Source organism: Tamandua tetradactyla, chromosome 8 (assembly GCF_023851605.1).
Source record: "Tamandua tetradactyla isolate mTamTet1 chromosome 8, mTamTet1.pri, whole genome shotgun sequence".
Taxonomy (NCBI): domain Eukaryota; kingdom Metazoa; phylum Chordata; class Mammalia; order Pilosa; family Myrmecophagidae; genus Tamandua; species Tamandua tetradactyla.
In genome coordinates this window covers 50,372,997-50,398,825 of record NC_135334.1, presented here as the reverse complement: position 1 = coordinate 50,398,825, position 25,829 = coordinate 50,372,997, and the positions used below count along the sequence as shown (strand labels likewise).

General features: G+C 37.9%; 1 protein-coding gene across 5 annotated transcripts in view; it reads left to right on the top strand.

Moving 5' to 3' along the window:
- The window catches only part of FAT3 (FAT atypical cadherin 3), a 655,772-nt gene that overhangs the window by 537,255 nt on the left and 92,688 nt on the right, over positions 1-25,829 (top strand). For all 5 annotated transcript variants that reach the window (XM_077113295.1, XM_077113294.1, XM_077113296.1 and 2 more), the window contains 3 exons: positions 6,634-6,773; positions 20,247-20,522; positions 23,135-23,345. In XM_077113295.1, the coding sequence (XP_076969410.1) occupies positions 6,634-6,773; positions 20,247-20,522; positions 23,135-23,345 (627 nt within the window). The remainder of the gene's footprint in view (positions 1-6,633; positions 6,774-20,246; positions 20,523-23,134; positions 23,346-25,829) is intronic.

The following is a 25,829-nucleotide window of genomic DNA, read 5'->3' as shown; positions in this document are numbered from 1 at the left end:
GGGAGGAGTTGCTATCTATCATCAGCCACAAGATTTAGCTCCCTCCTGCCCTGACCCTCCAGTTTGTAAGCACCCCTGCAGCCTGAAGTGCTGCTTCTTTCCTTGGCATGATTGATGCATGAAACTTCCTGACCTGCAGTACATCCCCTCACCGGCCTGCTGCAGAATGCCCTTGCATGTACACCACTTTAGACATCCTCCAGGCACTCATTTCTCTGAGTCTTAGTTTGATCAGCCACCTAACTCCAAATTACCCAGATCAATTTCACCGTTCTTCTGCATTCTTATGTATGTGTGCCCACAATTTATGTAAATAAGCTTCCCTAGGAGCCCTGCATGTAGCCTTACTTGCATGTTTTTTTTCCTGTAGGCATTATCAGTTCTACTGTATATTTTCATTTATGCCTATCCTATCTCCATTATTAACCATTAAGGTCAAGACCCATGTCTCCTCATTTATTCCTCCTGCCAATGCGTCCCTTGCTGTTCACCCAGGGAGCATGGGATAAATGATGCTGACTGATTGAGAGCCACAGGCAGCCAATATGTTAACTCTACCTTTGCCACCTGAAATCTGTCCAGAGTCAGTGTGACCTTCCGCTGTTTTCCCAGCCACAGCAACCACAGCATATTAGACAAAATGGGAATATGACTGGTTCAAGAAGAGATAGGCATTTTACAGATGAGAGCTCTCCTTAGAAGGAGTTCCTTTGAGCTCCTACAAATATAGACCCAGAAACAATGATCAAAAACTTGGCCTCAGCTTTCACTCTTCCTACAGAATCCCCTTGGCTTTAGTGCCTTGAGCAGTTCACTTAATGGAGGTTTTTAGGGTTGTCTCTCTAGATAACTCCATCACAGAGATTTCACAGAAGATTTGACTAGGTCTAATTGATCTTCTCTTACAAATTTAACTTTTTGAGCTGTATGTCCAAACACAGCATGATATTTTTGCATCCCCACATCCAGCCAAGGGCATCTTAAAATTCTAACTCTTAATTTCATTGTGGACATAAAGTCTTTTCCCCAGGTGTTGGTTGCTTTCAGTATTAATATTTTCTCCCTTCCACTAAATCTACCGTTTTAGTCTATCAGAGTCATTTTTTTTCAATCTATTGACAGCATCCATCCCCTTCTTTAAATACCTATTGTTTTATCATCTTCAGATATTTCTTTCTCACTTTCAAGATTTCTTATTTATCCTTGGCCATTGAGACTCTCATCTCTCCCTCCCCTTCCTCCTTACCTAAGCATCTTCCTTGTCCAAACTAATACAGAGGGGGAAGACAAGGAATAATGAGTGATAGCTTAAAAAACTTAGTGTACAATAGTTTAATGCTAAGAATAGGCATGTCATGTCAGTAACGAGGTCTCAAGTTAATATATAGGTCTTGCCTTCGTCAATGCTCTTATAAGGAATGTTACAAGGGGAGTCAAGATTTGATTGTGTTTTAGACCTAGTGCATTCAGACACCCATGTGGACATTTACAGTTACAGAGAACATGCATCCTGGCCTGGCACTTACAGCTTAAAAATGCTATAGCTAATAAATTCTCATTAGGTAAGCAGAAATAGTGTTTCAGCACAAGTTTTTCCCGAGAATATAGTTTTCTCATTTCCATATTTCCACATCTACCAGATTCTTGCTTGAACTTCATTTCTTTCCCTCTTACTATGATACAGATTCACAAAAGCTGTGTGGTGAGCAAGCTTCTGTTCCCAGTCCTGGACCCCTGCATCAAGGATCTGCCACTTTCCTGTGCCCTCAAAGAGACCACTGCCTACGATGTTATGTAGCTAGGCTCTCCTCAGCTTCCAGAAACAGAAGTCCTACTTATAACCCACTTAAGAAAGCTGTAATTAAAAGGAAACATAATAAAGTTCAGCTGTTCTGTGTTTAAACAGCCTAACGCACAGCATGTTCCTTCTCTGCGTTAAAAAGGAAAGAAAATGAGGAGAACAAAAATAACCCATAATCCTTTGTGGCTTTATCACATATCTTCACACTTCTCAGGAGACTATGATTTCAACTCAACAGTTCCTTGATTTACATACTCTCTAATGTGCACGCAATCTGGTTCACAGTTCAGTCCCATATCTTTATCTCTGTGGCAAATATTTGTATTGTAAAGGCAATCATTATTACGCACTTCAAATAATTCTTCTATATCCACAATTTAATGGGGGGTGCTACCATCCTTTTTTTTTTTTCAGCTTTTCACCTGGCACAGACTAGAAAAATGGTTTCCTTGTAGATAATAAGCACTTAAAATAGCTTTGTTTATTTGCCTTGCACAATGTCAAAGAGAGGAGAAAAGTTCTCCTTTGAAAATAATTCTCTGGTGATGATCACTACTGGCTCATGGTTCCATTCTACCTGGAACCCCTTGGCTCTGAGTTTGTTCCTGCAGACTCTTAGGCTCTTGGCCGTTCTGTCTCACTAGCTTATGCTTGTACTCCTTGAACCTTGTACTCCCTGAACCTTGTACTCCTTGAACCTTGCACCCAATGGTGCAATCCTTTATTTAGCAGTGGCCATGTTCTCTGACTGAAGATTGGACATCTCTGGGCCTTCTCTCTCCAAGTGGCCATAGTTCTTTAGCACTATGTACTTCCTGTGCAAAGTCTTGTCTGTACTTCCTGTGCAAAGTCGTATTCATGTACCGTTCCTAGTATAGCTGTTTCTCCACCCAGTGACTCTTACTCAAAATCAATCAATTAACATCATTTTTCTCTTAATTTTCACTTGTTCCAAATTTGATCCTAAACAAGCCTCTCTTTTCTCCAGAGCAAGTGTAGCCCAGAGTAGCTCATCTGAGGAGCCCTTAGTAAATAATAGAAAATCTAAACAACTCTTCATGTATTAACTGCTTTAAGAAAGTGAATTTTAAACTGGATTTTAGAGGGAATTTTTCTTCCTACCACTGTTTCCTGATCTCCACCCAGTCTCTCCTGCCTTTGGTATAAATATCCTTTTCAGCCCTTTACTGTGCTTGCTTCATCCCAAGTCAAAAGATTTTCCCTGGTCAAACTGTAACTGGTATATAACATTTTTCTTTAAGTTCAGTGTACACACTGAACTTGAATGAACAGCTTGTATATGGTTTCCTTAGTTCATTGGGATTCAACAGCTCTGTGTTTTGGAAGCTTCTCACATAACACTTCCCCCTTAGTAACTACTAGATTTGGGTTGATATTTTTAAAATTACACATGGAGTGGAATGAAATCCTATTTTAGGGGAGGGACACAGAAGCTTCTCTAAAGGGGAAGCAATGTAATTTTCACCATCGTTCTCTTTAGGGAGAGATGGGAATACTTTGAATCCTTTTTTAAAGGAAAACTTGGCTAAATCATGGCCCAGTGCCCTACGGCCCAGCACATTCAAGTTTAGCTTTTAACTAAAAGTATTTTCCTCCAAGTCCCATTTTTAAAGCTGTTTAGGCCATTCTTATTTGCTATGTTTAACTTTAGAATCAAGTAAAATTCCAGTGTGCCTCTTCTGCTCTTCGTTTACTCTATTACACCCATCTTAACCAAAAACGGTCAAAGAGTAATGTCCCTGCTATGAAATATCTGTTTTGTGGGCTGTTCACAACCTCGCTTTTAACCATCTCTGCCGCACGTCCCTGCAGCAACGCTCAGGCTGTGACTTTTCTAATTCCCCACTTTGTTGAGACTCAGACCAGCTGGCAGTGTCCTCCCTCCTCCCACCTTTTGTTTAGCCTAACGCTGCTGCACCAAACACACTCTGGCTTTGCATGTTCTGTTACTGGCTCTGAAGAAGCACACCTTGTTTAAACAGAATGCTGCTAGTGAAAATGGACTTCTTGGACTTAATATTTTCACCCCAGATGAATTGGACATGGTTCCTTCTGAAAATGAAATCACCTTTCAGGCTAAAATGGAGCCTGAAAAATGAGACCTGGGGGGGAGATACAGAGTCGTTTATGAAATGGGATGCTTAAGTGGTAGGTTATTATATCACCTGAGGCTTGATGGTGAACTGCTGGTCTAGATTCTGTGTCCCTCGTCAGAAATTCATTTGAAAACTTACTGAAGATTTTAGGAACTTTGTCCTAAAATGAAATCTTGACTTAACTAGGAGTGAGCATCCTGAAAATGAGTATTAGAGACATATACTTCATGGTTTTCTCAAGTGCCCATTGGTCTGCTTTTCTATTTGTCTATCTCCGCCACCCCTTTAGAGGTTTCTCTTCTAGACTATTTGAAACGGTAAAGGTGAATGAGGAACACAGACACACACAGGGGAAGAGAGAACTGCAAAAAATGACAACTATAAAAGTAGCCAAGGGCAGGCCACGGTGGCTCAGTGGCAGAGCTCTTGCCTGCCATGCCGGAGACCCGGGTTCGATTCCTGGTGCCTGTTCATGTAAAAAAAAAAAAAAAAAAGTAGCCAAAAGTAGAAAATAAAGCACACAATCTTTATGGCATATGTAAGTTTTATGCCACTAAGCAAACAAAGTGATTATGTAGTTCTGTATAGGGCACTGCAGAGAATGAAAGTTATCAGTCAGTGAGGGAGGGTATAGAGGATTCCCCATTTAAACAGTGACTCTAACTGGAAATCTTTGCTTGCATGCTCACTAAATTGCATTTCCATTAATGATTAATCTGGAGCAAACTAAAGTTCTAAGATAATTGACTTGGAGAATGATCCCCCACCCTACCCCATCCAGCCCCCATTAAAAATCATGGTCCTCAGATTTTGAAAAGGAAGCCTATCTTGCTTAGGAAAGCAGTCTAGAGATTATTTAAAATGTGATTTCATATCTACCAGAAATGAATCAAGAATTTACATACTTATCTTTCCCCTTACGTAGGTCTTGTGAGGTGATTTTATGCCCTTTCTTTGAGAGGTTCCATGGGAAAGATTTTACGAGAATGTACCACTCGATAGCAAATTATTTTTCTTTTTTCATTAAGATGATTATTCAAGACACTTGAATTAGCCTTACATTTTATTTCATGTGGTTATCAACATGAAACACTGCCTTTGAAAAAAGAAATGGTGACCTAAGGCATGCTTCCCTTTTCAGCCTAGATTTCCTCTCTTCTTTTCTTGTCCTGTTCTTCAAAAGATTTTTAAGAGTGTTAATATGTAGTTCTCCTTAGAAATCAATTAAAGATTTAATCGAATGATGAATCTCCTTTTAGATGAAATTTTGGAAAAAGTATATCATCTCCAAGCAATACTCTGGTTGCCCCCTTATCTCCATAACTTTAATTAAATGTCAAGGGCAATTATGTTCTCTCCAGCAATTAAATAATCTTAAGAGTATATGACAGCTGCAGGCAATAAGTATTTGAAATATGTATGATCAGGTTTTCTTATAAATAAATCATATTATTTATCTTGAGTCACTATACATCAAATTCTAGTGTAAAATTCTCCTTTTTAATGACTCATCTGCCCATTTATAATCGTAATATCATAGGGATGTATTGTTTATTGATCAGCAAAATGAAACACAAAGAATATTGAATGTTAAGAGAAGCCAAAGCTTCTCTTCTAAAATATTAAACTTAATCAAAGCATAACCTAAAATACTATAGTTAAATAAAAATCACTCTCCAAGAAGAAAATTAATTGACACCATGAAATTTCAGACTAAAATAAATAGAGCTTGTGAACATATTCTGATATTTGATATTTAATTACAATCATTCCAGCATTTATGTCATCATCTTGTTTTACCCTAAAAAATTTTCATTTGGGAAAAATCTTAAACTACACTTTGGTTGACAGAGATGGAGAAAATCAGCAGCACTTTCAACAATACCATAGTTGTTTTAAGCATACCATCTGCAGACTATGAATTACACCTGACCTTGGGGGAAAAAGTAAAGTTTTCTAAAATTTTATATAAATTGTTTTATAAGTTGATGTTACATAAGTTGATGTTTTTTCCTACTTCTTTCCAGATTCTGTTTTATAAAATCTCTCAAAAATTTTCTACTTCTTAGGAGAAAAATAATTCACACTGTCAAGGTGACAAAAATTATATCTAAATTTGGAGATATCCCAGATTGGAGATATAGAATTTTTAATAAAAAAATTCAATTTTTTGCTTTCTTCCTTTCTAGTATTTATGATTTTATTTCTGACATTTATTTGAGGGATCTGAACTCTAACAACCAAATATTTACCATCAATCCTGGAATAGATTTAAAAGTGTCTATGCATTTTTATTAACAATAATTGGACTATTTATTTACTTAGAATTTAATCTACCTTGGAAAAAAACAAAGGGTCTAAAAATTCTTAGCACAGAAGCCAAAAGGAATTGCAGAACTTTTAGCTTTCTAAATATTTTATGGAGTTAATTTATCCTTCACTACTCTAACATTACCACTGAGGACTTTCTTTGCAATATATTGTTTTTTGGTGTCGTGTGTTATGCATTGTAGAGCTTGCATTTTGAAGTATGAATTAAATTAGTAAATAAAGAGGTCCCAATTAAAATGTACAAAAGTGAGCCATAGCAATGCTTGTCAAAAATACTTCTATATAAGCACTCCTCCCATTAAAGATATTTATTTCAATACAAATAATAATTTGTATAATAATTTCAGATTTGCTAATTCCATGTTGTTTTTGTGAAATCATCAGGGGGGAATTTTGACAGCTCTTTTGACGCAGAGAAGGGTGTTGGAACAATTGTGATTGCAAAACCTTTGGATGCTGAACAGAGGTCCCTCTATAATATGAGTGTGGAAGTCACCGATGGAACAAATGTTGCTGTCACTCAGGTAGGATGCTAAATTACTGAATAGTAGGGATACTGAGAAGTCTATTAAAGTCAGGGTTGCAAGCAATGACAAAAATATAAGTAGTAAATTATATCAATGGATTTGTAGTGTTAAAAAAGTCATTTAAGAGAACCTAAAAACAATTATTCTATCAATATTATTGTATGACTTAGCTGCCTTTTTCAGCAATATGCATCTGTTTTTTGATCAGTTATTATAGATTTATCTCTTTGACAACAAAGTAAACTTTTCTTGAATTTCCAAAGAGAAGGACATCTGTATCCTCTGAGTTAACATGCAATGATGTTCTTCCTCTCCTCATTTTTCAGTTAACAAAAGTTAGAGCCAGAGAATACCTAAGAGTGCAAATAAACATTTTACAGACTCAGAAATGCTTGATATATCCAAGGTCACAGAGCCAGTGAATAGAGAGCAAGGGCCGGAATCTAAGTGTCCTGACCCCTTTATCCTCCTCTAGCCACTAGGCCTGTATTTCTTTATCCTGGCTGCACAGAAGAATCCCCTGGAGGAAACGGGGTTAAAAGCATTGCTGCTTAACTCTCCCCCCTACCCTGCCCAGAAATTCTATTTGATTCTAACATTCATCCAGGGTGGAGAACCGCTGATTATATTCTGCTACTTAAGTGCATAGGAAAGGAAGCTGACAGCTAGGAGTGAAAAACTCGCAGCTTTTTAAATGGTTCAATGCACATTATCTTAAGTGTGACTAACACAATATTAGATATCAAAATATTTGCCCAAAATATGAGAAGATTTTTTTGTTTTATTATTTAGCTCCAGAGAAATAGGCTACTTACAATAGAGAGCTTTCGTACATATATAAGCTATATCCCCTGGCTTCCTCCCCACTTCTTGCTCCCATTCCCGTGTCCCCAGAAGCCGTCCCTGTTCCCATGTCCCCAGAAGCCGACCCTTTTCCTGCTGAGCCCAGATGCAACCTCAGAACCTCACAATGCTTCAGGTAGTGGAGGTGTAATTTTTACCATCCCATATAAGCAGGGGTCAATTTATTTAAATAAATATATGCTTTTCAACTATTAGCTTTTTAAGCAGTGTCCTACCTAGTCAGCTGCCTTAGTTCAAAGCCATTCCAAAAATATTAGACTATTTCCTTTGAGTCTGATAGTAATAATAAAATAGTAGAATTTGGAAAACAACCAGCCAACCAGAGTTCATGTTAGTATAACCTCTTTAAATTTCCTTCAAATAAACTGAAGCCCAAAAAGGGTAAGTGGTTTGTACATGATGAGGCAGCCAGTGTAGGCTGATCTTAGATTAGACCCCACAATTCCTGACCCTACAACCTGTGTCCCCCTGTAACTAGAATGGCCAAAGTTCCCCGGATTCTGTTTGCCTGATGGAGTCCTGTTTACACAATTACTAACTGTGCCCACTCATCCTCAAAGTTGCCCCAGTTGGGACAATAAATTATATGATCATACTACCTAGAACCATACTGCTTCAAAGTTTTTTGGAGACTGAAAAATAGGCACATGGAAAAGCAGCCCATGGTTGAACCCCGTGATCTCTGTGGGAATCAAGAACACCCCAAAGACTAATACAAAATAACTGTCCCACAGTATTGCTAAGATGATACTGCAAATTCACTCTAAATGGGTTTTCTAAATTAGCCATGTCTTAGTGTATCCAACCACTACTTTTTAGTGCTGCTTAAAAACTCTTAGACATATTTGAGTAAAATACAAATAGATCATGGAATCATTCATTTCCATACTTTCCTCCTGGGTTTTATAACACTTGAATTAGAGGATAATTGAGTGTTCCCAGAATGTTATAGATATGTGTTAATATTTTGAGAATGAATGAATAGTAGATAATACATATTTATCAGGATCTACCTGGTAGGTATGCCGTATCTCCAAAGCACACAGCTGATTCATGTTAAGGAAAAAAAATGTCAGTGAAACTTTTCTTTTAGAATTTCATTCGGACTAGGTGAAAAATCATCTAAAAGCATTTCTTTGAAAAATATTTCTTGACCTCCTACCATGAGCTACTGTACTCAGGGCCTGAGATCACAGTGATTCAGAGTCCAGATAACTGATGTGTACCCACTCATTGTAAATTAATAACGAAGCATGTATTACAATATTTTGAGAGAATGTATTGTTCAAGTCCTATTTTTGTTGATTTTCTTTCAGACTAGCACATGATTAGTCTTATCTCCAGACTAGTTGGAAGGCGTAAGAGACTTGGCATGAGCTTGGAGGTTCCCTTTGGCAAGGCCAAGCTATCTAAGTTAATGAAGGGTATCAAAAGATTTTCTTGTCAAAAGCATACGAGTCATTTTGTGTCTTCACAGCTATCACCGTCTCAAGAAGTGAGAATTAACCAATTCCCAGGGTGCAAACTTGAGCATCATCATTATTAATATCTGAGAATCATTAGGTGCCTGTCGGACTGTGTTAGGGACCAAATACCTTACCAGCCTCTGCCTAGTCAGGCCTTCACAACAGCTCCTCTGGGAGTGGTGACAAGAACAATTCTGTCAACGCCCTCGGTATCAAGGACATTTTTACGGAAGAATGTTTGGGGAAGGAGAAGCCTTTCTCAGTTTCTTTAAAAAATCTTTAGAAACATGCTCTAATCCATGACCCTAGGCAACTTGATTCCACCATCAAACAGATGCCCTTCACTGAATAACTAAATAACTGTCCCATAGCCCAAAAAATACCAATTCAGTTTTCCTTTTGGGAACTTCTCTCTGCTTTGTTCATCTGGAATCATAAAGCATGCTATGGCATGGACTCCAAATCAGCCATAAACAACATAGTGAATTTTACCTCTCAAATGTCAAAAAAATCAGAGCTTTGGGGATTTCTGTCTACATGAAAACCTCCATCTTCAGTTTTGTCCTCTTTTCCCAGCTCTCACAGGATTCTCGTGCCTCAGAACTGTGATATCTGGTGATGAATAAACATTCTTTTCTTTACTGAGATTTCCTAGCATGAGTATAGGATGTCAGAAGGTCCTGTGGATTTCATATTATAAAGATTCAAATGAACAAAGAACATAGCATCCCAAGATTTATAAAAACCTCCTGCCAAGATGGAAAATACAGCTACATAAAATAGCTGTTTATTTTGTGGGGAGATTTACTGCACTTTATATAATATAGCATAGTATTTGACAGCATGAGCTTTGTCATAGATAAATCTGTGTCCCAATCCCAAATCTACCACTTAGTAGCTGAGTCACCTTGAGTAGGTTACTTAACTTCTCCGTATCCTCATCTCCTCATTGGCAGACAGAAGGACTAATACCTACATCGTTAGAGTTACTGGGAGGATTACATGAGTTCATGCATGCAGACCATTAGCATGGGGTCTAAATGTGATGGACACTCAATAAATATGAGCTGTGCTACTTACTATTCTCATTACTGCTTCTCTGAGCTGGATCTACAAAATGGCATTTGTAACATCAGATCTGCCTCACAGATTGTTGTGAGAAATAAATGAGTGCCTGAGACAGAGCTCTGATGATGATGATGACCTCATGGCTGCATCCAGCCTTTGAATGGAGAACTAGTCTGGATAGTTCTGACTTGTCCTGGAGTCCAAGGGAAGAGGTGATACTGTAAGGCACTCTCAGCACAATAGGAGGGCGGCAGTAGGAAAGTAACCAATCCACTATTGCTATGCCCTTTTACATTTAAGGAAATAGAGACGAAGCAAGGTTAAGAAACTTGAGTAGAATCACAGGTTCACACCCAGGCAATCTGATTCCAGAGCTTTCTCTCTCAACCACTACTATACCATGCTGCCTCTCAAAGGCAAGAGTATATTTTTGTTATCTATTCAAAAGAAAGGAAAAGAAACTCACCTGGCCATACTAGTTACAGGGGTGGGGGCAGGTTGGGGTGGGCACGTTTTCAGAAGAGCTGCCTGAGGAAAGTGATCTTGAGATTCCTTCACAGCCAGACACACATGCCGGAAGAACAAAATACTTCAGCCTCTTTACAGCCCTCACTTTAACCTGCTGAGCTACGCAGCCAAAGTGACACATCACCGAGGATGAGAAATTATTTAATTTTAACAACTTTGCCCAAAATGCATCATGCATCTCAGATGTACACTGAGATACTGTATCTTCATAGCAAATGTTAAACAAATCTAGAATGTGGCTCTTCCAATGGGTCAGTGGGTGAAAATCTGTAATAATATATAACTCCTGATATTTACATAATAAGACTTTCCAGTTAACATAGCTCATTCTTAAACTTCATTTCCAAGGGACCCTGGGAGTAGTTAAGTCAGGTGTTATTATGCTCATTTTTCAAAGAGAAATTGAGGCACAGACAGGTTAGGTGACCTGCCTAGGTGTGCATAGATTACAATGTACAAAACCATACTTCCCTCTCAAAATCACATACCCTCCCAGGAACTTTCCCCTGCATATACAAAATATGCAATTTAATTTTATTAGGGAAAACATTGGTACTGTGGAAGCAGCACTGACCCAAAACCAAGTGACCCAGGTTCAAGTCAGCACTTAACCAGTTGCTAAGAAGGTGGCTTTGTCTGTGGGAAACTAAATTTCCTCTGATAAACGAATATGAGACTTTCCATACCTCATGGATTATTGTAAGAGTATAGATTCTTTTATATTTGTGACATGCTAGCTAGATACAGATTTTATTATGTCAGTATGGCTCTCAACTAAAATTGAAATAACATTCCTGATAACTCTAAAGAATTATGTGAGTGGAATTTATTGTTACTCATGAAAGACAACAGAGATATTAATGCCCACATAGTAATCTAAAAATTACATTAATTTCATTCAGGGATGTGTGATATGTGATTTTGTGATTTTAATGTTTTTCTTGTTCAGGTCATGCTTTGATTTATAAAGATATGAAAATCACCTTGTATTTGTACGCCCCCCCGTCAAACCTTAATTAATAATCTCCTTCAGATAAGCTCCAAAGTTTTAAACCCCACAAAGGCAGTTAATTGAGATTGGACACAGAGTCTTTATGCCAAGAAATCTGCATTCACTGGGGCTGGGAGGCCTGTGACCTGCCTCCCTAAGGTTAGCCTTTCCCTCGGCAGCCTTAGGATTCCACCTCTCTTCTTTGTCTTTAAGTGACGCGTTGGGAGTCCCTAACTGGCCCGCTTCCTTAAAAAGCAGATTTTTACCTTGCACATCTGGATATTATTTTATCACTTCTCAAAAACCCTTACCTCCATAAAACAAGGGGAGAAACCCACATCACTTTTTGTAAAGCTGCTCCACGATTCCCTGTGGTTTCCTCTCATCTCCTTTAGTGTCATCTCTCTCTTAGTAAAGGAAAAAGGGAGTAGCCCAAACCTTCCTTGAATATTTAGATTAGAAAATGCTGGAACAAATTTTATAAATAGATAAAACACAGCAGCAAGCCAACTCTTAAGATGTGAGACTTTCTGTTAAAAAGATAACAATAAAATTTCCCTGTGTGTACTAGATCGGTGCCTGACAACATAAGTCAGTTTTTGAAAATGGATTCCAATTTTAGAGGCACTAAGGAGCTTTCTATTTAAAATAATCCTGTAATTAATGTTCCTGAAATGAGAATGGTCATGTTACTTCTCTGTTTTGTAAATTAAGATTTGTGTATAGCAAGGCACATAATATTTGTATGCATACGTGTATATAACTTAAATGCACATGGACATAGTATAATGGAATGGAAACAGTATTTAGTTTCATCAGACCTGGTTTTAATTCTAGTTTTATCATTGTGACTCTGGACACATCCTTATCCTTTTCTGCATTGGTAAACTAGGAATAAAGTGTTTGAGAAATGAATACACTAGAGTGATATAAATAGTAAAACAAGTACAAGCTGACTTGATTTTTATACTTCTACATTCAGAAACATTTGTAAGCTTAGAGAGAATATAAAAGCATCACCCTTGAAGTCACATCTATAAGATGTTTTTGATACAGTTTTGAAATGCCTGCAGAGGCAGAACAGAATTTCAGTAATTTAGGGCTTAATCGGGTCTATAAAGACACAGGGCCCTTACCCTAAAACTCACCCCATGGATTCTTCATGACGTGAGCCTTTTTAAAGCAGGGTTTGGCATCTACCCAGACTTAGCTTAGACAAGTCTGCAAAATCCAAAGTGTTTGTGGTGGGCAGCATTGAAACTGGCTCTGAAGAGACTTCCTACATTCAGGTTTTCTCCTTCTTTGATTCCATTGTACTTCTTTAGGCCTTTCAATTACCGTTTTGAACACAACATCTTTGAGAGTTACTTTGCTTTGTTTGTTAGTTCAGGAGCTCACAAATGGCCCCAACTGTGGGAAATAAAAAGCAAATGAGGAGAAGGAAGCCTTTTACAGGGTAACACTTGTTCTGACTGTAGATTAGGCACAGGACAAAGAAGCAAGAAGAGGCAAGCTTTTCAAAAGCACATCAACTTTGAAACTCTGTGAAGGCCAGGGCAGACTTGCTGGCCACGAAGGCCTTTTTTTTTTTTTTTTATCTTGTTAACATATCTGCTTCTCTGAACACAAATATTTTAGCATCTTGATTAAGTTAACTTGAACTTTTTAAGGAAGAATTGGCATTCAGAGGATCTAGTATGGTTTTCCAAATGCAGTGGAGATACAGTAATATCCCAAATCCTATAGGCACACTTCTCAATCCTTTTTCTGCCACAACTCACAGGGCAATGCTTGTCCCAATGTAAGGCTCATTCCCATGGGCAAATCTTGGCACAAAGGTGAGAGTGTGACCCTTTTTCTCTCACTAAAAAAAAAAAAAAAAAAGCATATTTGCACCAAAGTGAGTGATGGCATTGCTATTTATATGGTTAACTGTGATCTGATTGCATTTATTTTTTAAAGTAAATAATTTTCTAGAATGCAGCCAATTGTCAGAATCTTTTTAATGGGGGATCACTGGAGACTTTCCTGTTAGTGATGAATAAGACAACAATGTCCACTATCTCCACCACTGTTGAACCTTGTGCTGGAAGTATTAGCCAATACAGTTAACAAGATAAAGCAACGTGCACCAATATAAGTAAAATTACTTCTACTTGTGTATAGTATAATTATATACCTGGAAATCTCAAAAGAATGAATGGAAAAACTGCAAATGATAGGAAAAATTAGTAAAATAGCAGGTTAAAATCAACAACCTATATAGTTACTTTAAAAATATGTATTTTTTTTTAAATACACAGTGAACAAATATAATGGAAGAGAAGACCCTGTTTAGGATATACATATATAACCTTTAAAAAGTGTTCAAAACCTATTTAAGGAAAATATAGAAACCCCTGAAAAACCAAGCAGTAGATTTGAAGGAATGCAGAGACAAATCATGATATTGGGTAGAAGAGTACATTAAAAAGAAATTAATTCTCCCTAAGTTAACTTATATATCTAGCATAATCCAAATATGTCAAGTTTCTGTCCAGTGCTGTACAAGCTAATTATAAAGTCCATTTGGAAGAACAACAAGGAAGACTCGCCAGGAAATCCCTGAAAAAGAACAATGAGAGGATTTAGCCTTTCTAGACATTAAAACATACTGTGAAGCCTCTTTAATTAAAACATTTTTTATATTGATGCATGAATAGACAGATAAACCAATGGAACTGAATAGAAAATCCAGAAATTAACCAATTGCATATGCAGTTGCAAATCAGTGGGGAGTTTATGCTCTTTTTAAAAAGTAGCATTGAGGTAACTAGATAGCAGCGTCAAAAAAAGAAAAAAATCTGGTTCTATTCCTCACATAATATACCAGAAAAAATTCCAAATGTATGAGATGCAATTGTAAGAAATGAAACATACAAACACTAATGTTTAAAAATGGGACTTCGTCTTTAACCTGGAAATGAGGAATAGATTCTAAGTTCATACCAGAAACAATAAGGGAAAAATTGATATATTTGATTATGTAAAAATAAAATGAAAACTTTTGCATGGCAGAAATAATATGATGAGCAAAATAAAAATAAACGACAAAACTGAAAAACATACTTGCAATTTATATCACAAAACTTCCAAAAATAAAGGAAAAGGCCATCTTGTCGATTAGAAGAATGAACTGATATAAACCATTTAACAGAAAAAGAAATGCAAATGGATCTTTAACTATGAAAAGATACTCAGCCTCACACATAAGAGAATGCAAATTAAAACCACCCTAAAATGCCATTTCTTATCTATCAGATTGGTAAAAATCCAAGTTTTACCACATAAACACTGTTGGCAAGTTTGTGTGAGAAGACAGTTGTTCTTATATATTGGTTGTGGGAATGCAAAAATGATAAAAATTCTGGAAAGAGGAATGTGGAAATATCTAGCCAAACAGTATGAGCACTTAACCCTTGATCAAGCGGTCCCACTTTAGAAACCCAAAGATACACTTAACAAAATTATGAAAAGGCAGGGTCTTAAGGCTTTGTATTATTGTGCTGGTTTAAAAATATTATGTACCCAGAAAAGCCATTTTTTAATCCCGATTCAATCTTGTGGGGCCAGCCGTTTCTTTTAATCCTAATTATTAGGTTTGAATTATTGAATCCTAATTCAATATTGTAGGGCAGAAACTTTTTATTAGATTATCTCCACAGAGATTTGACACTCAGTTGTGGGTGTGACCTAGATTAGATGGAGATGTGACCCCACCCATTCCAGGTGGGTCTTGATTAGTTTACCGGAATTCTTTAAAAGAAGAAACATTTTGGAGAGAATCAGAAATGACAGAAGCCTCAGAGCCAACAGAAACATCACAGCAAGGCTGACATATGCTGACACATGGAGAACAGAGACATGGATGTTTGGAGATGCCTGAAGCCCAGCAGATATGGCCATGAGATGTTAAGCAAGCAAAAACCTGGAGAGAGCTAAGGGAAGCCAAAAGATGAAAGCCAGCCCTGGACAAGCAAAGTGAAGGACGCGCATAGGATCAGAGGCTGAAAACGACTGAGCCCAGGAGCAAGGGACCAGCAGGTGCCAGCTATGTGACTATCCAGCTGACAGAGGTGTCCCTGACCCATCAGCCTTTCTTGAGTGAAGGTAACCTCTTGTTGGTGCCTTAATTTGGATACTTTCATGTCCTTAGAAATGTAAACTTGTAACTAAATTAATTCTCCTTTACAAAAGCTATTCCGTTTGTAGCATACTGCATTCCAGCAGCTTTCAAATTAACACAATTATGTACTATTTCTAAGAAAAATATTGGAAACATCCTAAATGAACATCGAATGAGGACTGATTGGATAAGCTACTACACATCTACCCATTTGTTTTAGTTTGCTAGGCTGCTGAAAGCAATATATTGTGAAATGAGTTGGCTTTTAACAATGGCAATTTATTAGCTTACAAGCCTACAGTTTTGAGGCTGTGAAAATGTCCAAATCAAGACTTCATCCAGACGATGCTTTCTTTCTGAAGATTAGCTGCCAGCAATCCTGGACTCCTCTGCAATATGGCAAGGCACATAGTGGTGTCTGCTGGTCTCTCCCTTTTCTTCTGGATTTCGTAGGTTTCAGCTTGTTGCTTCCCTGATTCTCTCTCTCTCTCTCTCTCTCTCTCTCTCTCTCTCTCTCTCTCTCTCTCTCTCTCTCTCTCTCTCTCTCTCTCTCAATCCCTTTCTGCATTCATCCATTTATAAAGTACTCTAGAAAGAGTACCTTCACTGAAGTAACTTCATGAAAACCTACTCACTGTAGGTTTACACCCACAGGAACAGATTAGCTTTGTAAATATGACTTTCTGAGGTATATACCATTCCAAATCACCACACCACTAGAGGAGGATCTCTGTACTTCAGTGGAGTGATTTTCAGGATATAATGCAAGGGTTCTCAACAGCAGCACTAGTGACATTTTGGGTTGGATAATTCTTGGTTGTGGAGGGCTGTCCTGTGCATTGAAGGATGTCCAGCAGCATCCCTGTCCCCTGCCCACTCTAGTTATGACAACCAAAAATGTCTCCAGGCATTGCAAAGTGTTTCCTGGGGTCAAAATTGTCCCCAGTTGAGAACCACTAGTACAGTGTTACCTAAAATAGCATGGTAGAGAAACGTCTGTACAGTATGTTTCTATGAACAAAATAGATGAGTAACCATAACATTAAAGAAAGGAAGACAATTACCTGTAGAAGATGAGGAGGAAAGGTATAGAAGGTGGACTTCATTGAATATACCTTTCTTGTAGGTTTGACTTTGGTACCTTTACATAAAATATAAAGCAAAGTTGTGTTGAAAAAAATAAAAAGCAAGTCTACAATTTGAAAGTAAATGGAAGCAAAGGAACTTAAATGTGTATCCAGTTAGTGGCACATCTGAGCAGGGAAAAACTATTCTAAGTGACTTTAAACATAGTTATTTGACACATATCCTATTGAGATAAATCCTAAGAATAAAAAATACTGCAAAATAATAGTAAACTGTTTTGAATGATCATAATTGTAATATAACAATAATGTTGATGTTATTCTGAGACTTTTGTGCATGTACTTCAGATAAAGCAATGAACTATTATGATGATGTCATTGAGCATCAGAAATTTCAACATGGGAAAAAAGATTTACAGATTTAGAAACAATGAGATTAAATTAAAATCTCAAAGGCCTAATTTTGATTTGGCATTCATCAATATGAACTCATGAAATATTTATTTTTTATCCACTGGGAGGAAAAGGAAACCTAGAAAAATAGTGAATCCAGAGCATTCCTAACACCCAGACTGGGGTCTCTAAATACCATTTCCTATTTAAAAGGAACCAAGAATTTTTGGAGTAATGGATAATTCCAGTTTGAGACAGAAAACATACAAGGTAACCTTGGAAAAACTTTCCAGTAGCAATTAATAGAAAGAGGAAGCTATCAGAGACTACTACTAAGGTAGATCAAAAAGTCTTAGGAACCGACTTGAAGAGGCCAAAATAGAGGCATCTTGTGCATCCATAGTATAAAATCTACAGTGGACTGAAACATCAAATGCATTAAAAGTCATGAGTTCATTATGATGCTTGGGGTAAAAAAACCCTCATTGATCACGTTGGGAGGATGCTGGAGAACTAACTTGTTATTTTGAAATCGTAAATAAAGTGAAAGAATTCAGTATTTAGCTTGCATTGACTATATTTCCAATACTTAGCTTGCATTTCCTATATGACCTAGACTTCAAAGTAACCAAATAGCTGATGAGAAGTTTCTTTTTAAAGAACTATTCCAGCTGATAAATGGAGAAGAAATCATAGAATTAGAACTTTACCATTTTGCAATTTTAATAAATTACATTGCTACCAGATGTAAGTACACTATACCACCTACTAAGAGGTTTTATTCAGAAGAGAAAGGGAAAGAAAAAAGAGGGAGGGAAGAATGGAGGAAGGAAGGAAGGGATTTAAAGTTGAATATTACAAAGCCTCCTATATCACTCTACCAATTTATAAGAAATACAAGGGCTAGAGAGACATGTAGAAAGTTCAGACTGTGGGAGCTAAAGATCAAATGGCTCTATTTCTTCAACATCAACAGTAACAATATAAAAATTGCAAGGAAATAGAGATGGAGACAGAGCCTATAGAGTAAAAGATAAACATAGGACATATCAACCAAGTGCAATGTTTGGACCTTATTTGCATCCTGATTATTTATGATAAAAATTATGCACACATACCACACATTAAAAAGACGATTGGAGAAATGTGAACACCAACTGAATATCTGATGATATTAAGAGTTACTATTTTCTCTATTTAGTGCAATAATGCTTTTGCATGCATGAATGTGTGTGTTTAAGAGTTCCTACCTTTTAGAGATACATACTGAAATTATATGATGGCTGGGATTTGCTTCAAAATAATATGGGGTTGGAGAGGTGAGGCTAAGTGTGAATATAGATGAAACAGATTAGTCATGAATAGGTAATTGTCAAAGCTGAGTGATAAATACTGTGGTTCATTCAACTATGACTTTTATATATGTCTGAAAGTTTTACTAATAAAATGGTTTTTAAAAGAAAATAATTTGGAAACATCACATTTTGACTATCATTGATTTGGCATTCATCCATTTGGAGTAATGGATAATTCCAGTTTGAGACAGAAAACATACAAGGTAACCTTGGAAAAACTTTCCAGTAGCAATTAATAGAAAGAGGAAGCTATCAGAGACTACTACTAAGGTAGATCAAAAAGTCTTAGGAACCGACTTGAAGAGGCCAAAAAAGGCCATGTTCTTTGCTCGATACCTCCCATCTGAAGGAGAACTATAGTGCATGGACAATAGAGAAGCTCTGACCGCACTATGCACACCACTTCTGGGTCCATTCCTCCCTTTCCTTTGTGTCTTCTTCATCACTTCTCCCATCCCACCACTGCCTCCTACTTAATTCCCCTATAAGGAGCACATAACAAGAACTTCAGATAATAGGAACTGTTTTAGTTTCTGAGCTGCCAGAATGCGGTACAGCAGAAATGGAACGGCTTTTTAAAAAGGGGAATTGAATAAGTTACAAGTTTACATTCTGAGTCTATAAAAGTATCCTAACTAAGGCATCCAAGAAGGATACCTTAATTCAAGGAAGGCCCATAGGTTAGGAACACCTCTGTCAGCTGGGGAGTCATGTGGCTGGCATCTGTGGTCCCTTGCTCTTGGGCTCCACTGCTTTCAGTCTCTGTTCCTGTGAGGGCTCCTCACTTTACTTCTCCTGAGTTGACTCTCACCTCTTGGCTTCCCTTGGCTCTCTCCAGGTATTGGCTTGCTTATCATCTCATGGTAACGTCTTCTGGGCTCCAAGCATCTCCAAACATCCATGTCTCTGTTTTCCACGTATTGGCATCTGTGTCAACTTTGCTTTGATGTTTCTGTCGGCTCTAAAGCTTCTGTTGTTTCTCCAAAATGTTTCCCCTTTTAAAGACTCTAATAATCTAATGAAGACCCACCTAGAATGGGTGGAGTCACATCTCCATCTAATCAAAAGATTACACCCACAACTGGGCATACCATATCTCTGTGGAGATAATGTAATCAAAAGTTTCCACCCTGCAATATTGAATCAGGATTAGAAGAAACAGCTGCCTCCACAAGACTGAATCAGGATTAAAGCATGGTTTTTCTGGGGCATATAATATTTTTAAACCAGCACAGGAGCTTACACACTACGGCCACCATGTGATCTCTTACATCCTGCTTCCAACAATTCTGTGTAATTATCACCTCTGAGTGGCAGTCTCAATTAATAGTGAGAATGTTGATCAACTCATAGTTTATGTTTCTGCTGATGTGAACTACTGGTTTATCATCAACCTCTAATTATAGAGAGTTTTTATTAGAGATCTTCCTACATGTTGACATTTCTGCTTGAAGCTAGGAGCCAAGGAGATGGAGGGAACATAGAAGGAGGAGGCCTCTTCTATCAGTAATGAATGAATTGGCATTGGTCAACACTCTTGTCTTTTTTTAACTAGGTATTTATCAGAGTGCTGGACAATAATGATAATGGCCCAGAATTCTCTCAGCCAAATTACGATGTGACGATTTCTGAGGATGTGCTTCCAGATACAGAGATCTTGCAGATTGAAGCCACAGATAGAGATGAGAAGCATAAGCTGAGCTACACTGTCCACAGCAGCATTGACTCTATCAGCCTGAGGAAATTCCGCATTGACCCCAGCACTGGCATCCTCTATACTGCCGAGAGGCTGGACCATGAGGCCCAGGACAAGCACGTTCTCAATGTAATGGTAGGACCAAACTCCTCATTTCCTTTCCTGACAGAATCATGACTATTCAAGGCACACACCTTAGTCTTGAGAAAAACAGGGCCCTAATATTTTGTACGTAGTAGTAAATTTGGTCTTTCACAGCCGAGTTCCATTCACTTTTGCCTTTTATTTCAGTGGAGAATTACTGTTGTTAAATAGCGGCTCCATATTTTTGCCAAACTGAAATATTAGATGATTTCTGCAGACAGGGGCTGCTCAGTTAATGTTGCTGACAGACGAACTGACTTGAGCTGGAAGGAACAGGCCACGTTTCCATAAATCTCCCAGGCTTTGTATATCGGTTTGCATCCAGAAAATTTTATGAAAAAGTTTAAAAGAAGTTCTTTGGGAAGTTGATCACGAGGGTAATCATTTATTCAACCTATGCAGTGCTCAGGACTTGGAAGAGTTTCAGTCCTTGGAGGAGTTTAGAGAACTGATTACTCACTTTTCTTATTGCCATTGGACCTAATGGTAAATACTGGCACACAAAAGAGATCTCAAAATACACTGAAGCCTATAGCCAGTGTTAATTCTGAATTCAGGTTCATGGGGCCTCCAAATTGTGCAGGCGTGGCTGCTTTACTGGTTTTTTTTTTTTTGCATGGGCAGGCACCAGGAATCGAACCCGGATCTCCATCATGGCAGGCGAGAACTCTGCCTGCTGAGCCACCGTGGCCCACCCAAGGCTACTTTACTTTGAAAGTATCATTTACATATTTCAAATAATTGTCAAGTATTGGTTAATGAGAAACCCTCTTCACTAGTTTATGGCCTAAAATCTGTTCCTTTAGTCATCCCCAAAACCCAAGGACATGGCACATCCACTGCCTGACAGAGACCTCACTGCATTCCTTAAACTCATGGGGTAACAGAGTTTTAATCTGATGAGCTTTAAAGCACACTAAGATGCCACCAATTCCCAGGGCACTGAAAGTAATGTCCATTAAGTGCTGCTCTTCCTTCACAAATCTGGAAACCTCTCTGGGTCAAGAGGAGCATGAATGTCACACCCTTGGTTATGGCTTCCAGTTAGATTCCAGGGAACAGCAGTGACTCATGGAGGTCATTCAATCCATCTCTCTGCCTCTTCATCATTCATTCAACAAATATTTCTTCAGCGCCTAACTGTGCACCAAGCACTGTTCTAGGCACTGAGGATACAAAAGAGAGCTTAGCTAGCTCTTTGGAGCTTACATTCAAGTGGAACAGACCTAGATTCCAATAACCCCAAAACAAAGAGTTTAGCTTGGTTCTTGGGTGTGATAGAGCAGTTTGCAGGCAGGGAAATTCAGCACACTCTCTTTGTTGCTTTTGTATGTGTTTTCTTCCAGGGTAGAAACTTTGTACCAGTGACTAATTCCATTCTCTTGGTTCTTCAAGTCATTTCTGTTCATTCTTTCCTTAAGAAACTCAGAATTCAGTTTGGTTATATCTCTCATTTATCATTTATGTTATTGAATATTTAGAGTAAATGACTCCTTTTTGCTGCCTTTCTTTGCGCTAAGCCATTTTAGGCCTTTTGCTTATTCATTTTAGGTACCATCTCTGAAATACCCCTTCTCTTTGATGGCCTTTCTCAATGTATCTTCTAATTTCTTCACTTTTCTTTGAAGTTATGAAGTCTAACATTGAACAAGCTAGGGGCACACACTTGATTAATTCTAAATCAAAATATAGCAAAATCATGTAGTAGTTAAAGAATTGATTGTTTGCAAGTTTCTACCATATGCAAAGCAGGAGAGACTTAAAAGCATTTGAGCAAGGTTTTGGTGAAGCCAAAATGGACATCTCAAGTTTTAGAAATTAAGATTCTGTTCATCTTCCTGTGATCACAGCTTCCTCTCACCACTGGGCTTTTTTATATATTGGCTCTGAAATTTGTGCCAGAAATACCACCACCATACCTCCTTCCAGTTTAACCACTTCTACTTGTTCTTGTTACATCTTGCAGGAAGCCAAGTATTAGGTTAGATTCTTCCTACTACTGACTCCAGGAAGCCCTGGCTGTGCATAATTCCTGCCTATTTACGTGTTTATACCTGCCCCCCCACTCAACTGTAAGCTTCTTGAGGGCAGGGAGGCATGTCTAAATTCCTGTTGAACAGCCAGCATCAAGCCCAGCGCTTGACAGATAATAGGTGATGATAAATGTTTGTTGAATGAATGACAAAGCCTACATCATATTCATTAATACCACTCTTCCTATATCCCCTTTAGAGCAGCCTTCATCCACCATTCCCTTAGCAGCTGTATACACAAAGGGGCAGGGAAGAGGATGGCGGTGTGAGGGGACCCAGAGGAAAGCAATGTTTGTGATCTCCAAGCATCAGTTCAAGAAACACAGAGGGAGCACACACCATGGGCCTGGCATGGCGCTGAACAAAGAAGATGATATGGCCCCTTCTTTCAATTTGTTCATAGTTTCCTAACTTGAGAATGCCACGTTTTATTGAGCACCTACTATGTTCCTGGGATTGGGTCAAGCATTTTGCATGCATTATCTTATTTTGTTCTCACCACAAACATGCCATATGAGTTCTTTGCCATGTGAGATTTTAGTCCCACTGCTTCTTATATTTTGCCTAAAGGTCAGAGATCAGGAGTTTCCTTACCGAAGAAACTTGGCACGAGTCATTGTGAATGTGGAAGATGCTAATGATCATAGTCCTTATTTTACCAACCCATTGTATGAAGCATCTGTGTTTGAATCGGCTGCTTTGGGATCAGCTGTTCTGCAAGTGACGGCTCTGGACAAAGACAAAGGGGAAAATGCAGAACTCATATATACCATAGAAGCAGGTGAGAGCTGTTGCACTGCACAGGTTTCAGCACAATGCATGGCATTTAATCCTCAGAGGTACTTACCAACATGAAAATCTAGGTAGTTACCACTGGAACATCTCCAAATGAATTTTTTGGCCAAGCAACTGCCCTATTTGCATGACAATGGTATATAAAGTTCTTGGCATTTCAATAACGTATTTTCCATCATTGACAGAGAGCATGGAGTTTCCCTCACTGTATTCAATATGAGATTTCTCTGGAATGAAGAAGAGAAACGAAATCATAATAAACTTCATGGTTGTTACCTAGGAGTCAACTAGCCATGACCTCAGACTAAAATAACCAAAGCCACCCATCATCCAATGACTGCCCATCTGTTCTGTGAATCGAATCTTTACATGCCTTTATTTACTTGTCCACAAGTTGGCTTTGGGTTTCAACAGTTCCTATACTCCCATGGTAGGCAAAATTTCACTCCACTGGGGACAATCTGAGGAGCAGAGGTAGTTGGAGGTACAGAGTCTGAATTGCAGACTTAACTTATCCAATAAATAAAGTTTCTCATTTTGTTAAATTTGAGATTTTTTAAAATCAATTTCAATATCTATAAGGCAAGAGCATAGTTTATTGATGGCTTAAAGATCAGTAGCTAGAAAACATTTATGACAAAAGAGATTAATGTCTGCCCAAGCAAGGGGTCAGACTGTAAACCTAAAAATGACAATACTCTCTATTTGTTTTATCTTCCCTTCCCTTGTTGTCTTTTTTCGAATAGTCAAGCCATATATTTCCAAAACATTCTTCAACATTATGTCTCTCAGGCCTAATGCCAAATGCTGTCTCCTTTCATGCCAGCACTCCTTTGACTTGATTTAAAATATAAATGCTAAAATGACAATTTGGGACAAAATATTAGAAAAAAGAAAAACCAACAACTAAAAAGAAGTCCCTACATCAATTGATAATCTGAAAGTATTTCCTATTTTAGGCACCCATATTTTACACCACATTTTACAGGTCTGTGTAAGCTCAATATACATATATATATATGTACTCCCAACAGCCAGGAGCCCCAAGAAAATGCACCCATTTCTCTTCTGGGTTTCCAAGGTATTCCCTTTCAATCCAAAGCCTTTAGAATTTCCTTAGAAATGCTATTTCACATCTCTTGTTTATCACAGGGTATTTTTATTACTTAGTTATGTAATCCTTGATCTGTTAGTTTCACAAATAGTACAGGGAAACTTAAATCTAGAGAATATTTCGATATAGTCACAGAAAATATCAAGTAACTCAACAGTTCTTTGTATTCTCTCTATGATTTGTTCTGATCTCATGTATTTTCTTTTCCCAATATTCAGCCATACATATACATTGATTTATGTCATTATAATCATTTAGAAATAGGGTTTCATTTCAACTTTTCTTAACTTTTCTAAACATTTATCCATGTGTCTACCTGTTTTCTATATTTGTCATTAGAACTATTACTTATACTCCTCTTAGATTTCCAGATGATTTTTAAACCAGTTTGAAGGTTCTCACAGAGTAATTTAAATTTCCATCCAGCTTAAAAAACTGCCTTATTTTTTCTTTTAACCTCCATGGACCACAGCATGGTACTTTGAATATAGAAGAAACTCAGAAATTTCTTTAAGAATTAACTAAACCTGGAGAGAAAAATGATTTCCTTAAAACATCTTTTATCTAGAAAACCTGAATTTCCAGAAACCCACAGGAATGATTGGTATGTCCAAACAACCTTAGATTGTATGTGTAAGAAGCTAATGAGAATTACAGTGTGCACAGTAAATCTCAGATGATCACCAGTTCCTTTGCAGATGGACAAACTTAACCAGACCTGGAGTGGTCCTAGACCAAACCCATTTCTTCCCAGAGGGTGATGGGAGAGAGGCAGATCCCAGATACTTCAGCACTTTGAAGCAAATAGCAAATGGCTGCGTAAAGTGCATGTTTTATTTGAGTTCTCCCACAAACCTCTGATAAACGACATGTTACATCATTTACTGGGCCATAAATTTTCTATCCCTTGCCTGCCCTCTAAAGTAACTACTGAAGATTTTTATTTAGCCCCAAAGGACTGAGGCAGAGCTTCTGGTCTTATATTCAGTTCAATTTTTATTTTGGTGCCATGGCTGGCTCATGGGTGGCTCTGCGACAGGGCAGTATAGGAGGGACCAGGACTAAGAGTTGAGTTAGAATGGGGGCATATTGGATCCCAGGATACATTCAGATATAGAATTAAAAATCTTTTTTAGGTTTCCCTCTCCTCTCAATCATTCAACAGACATTTATCGAGCACCTTCTTTGTGCCAGGCACTGTGCCATGTACTAGAGAAGTAATCATAAGTAAGATAGGTACAGCATTTGCCCAGATGCCAAAAACCTACAAGAAGCCACAGATTCCAAGAAAACAAGCAAAGATGAGGTTCAAAGGGGTCAAGTAACACAGGAGGGAATAAGCAGGATGTGGATTCC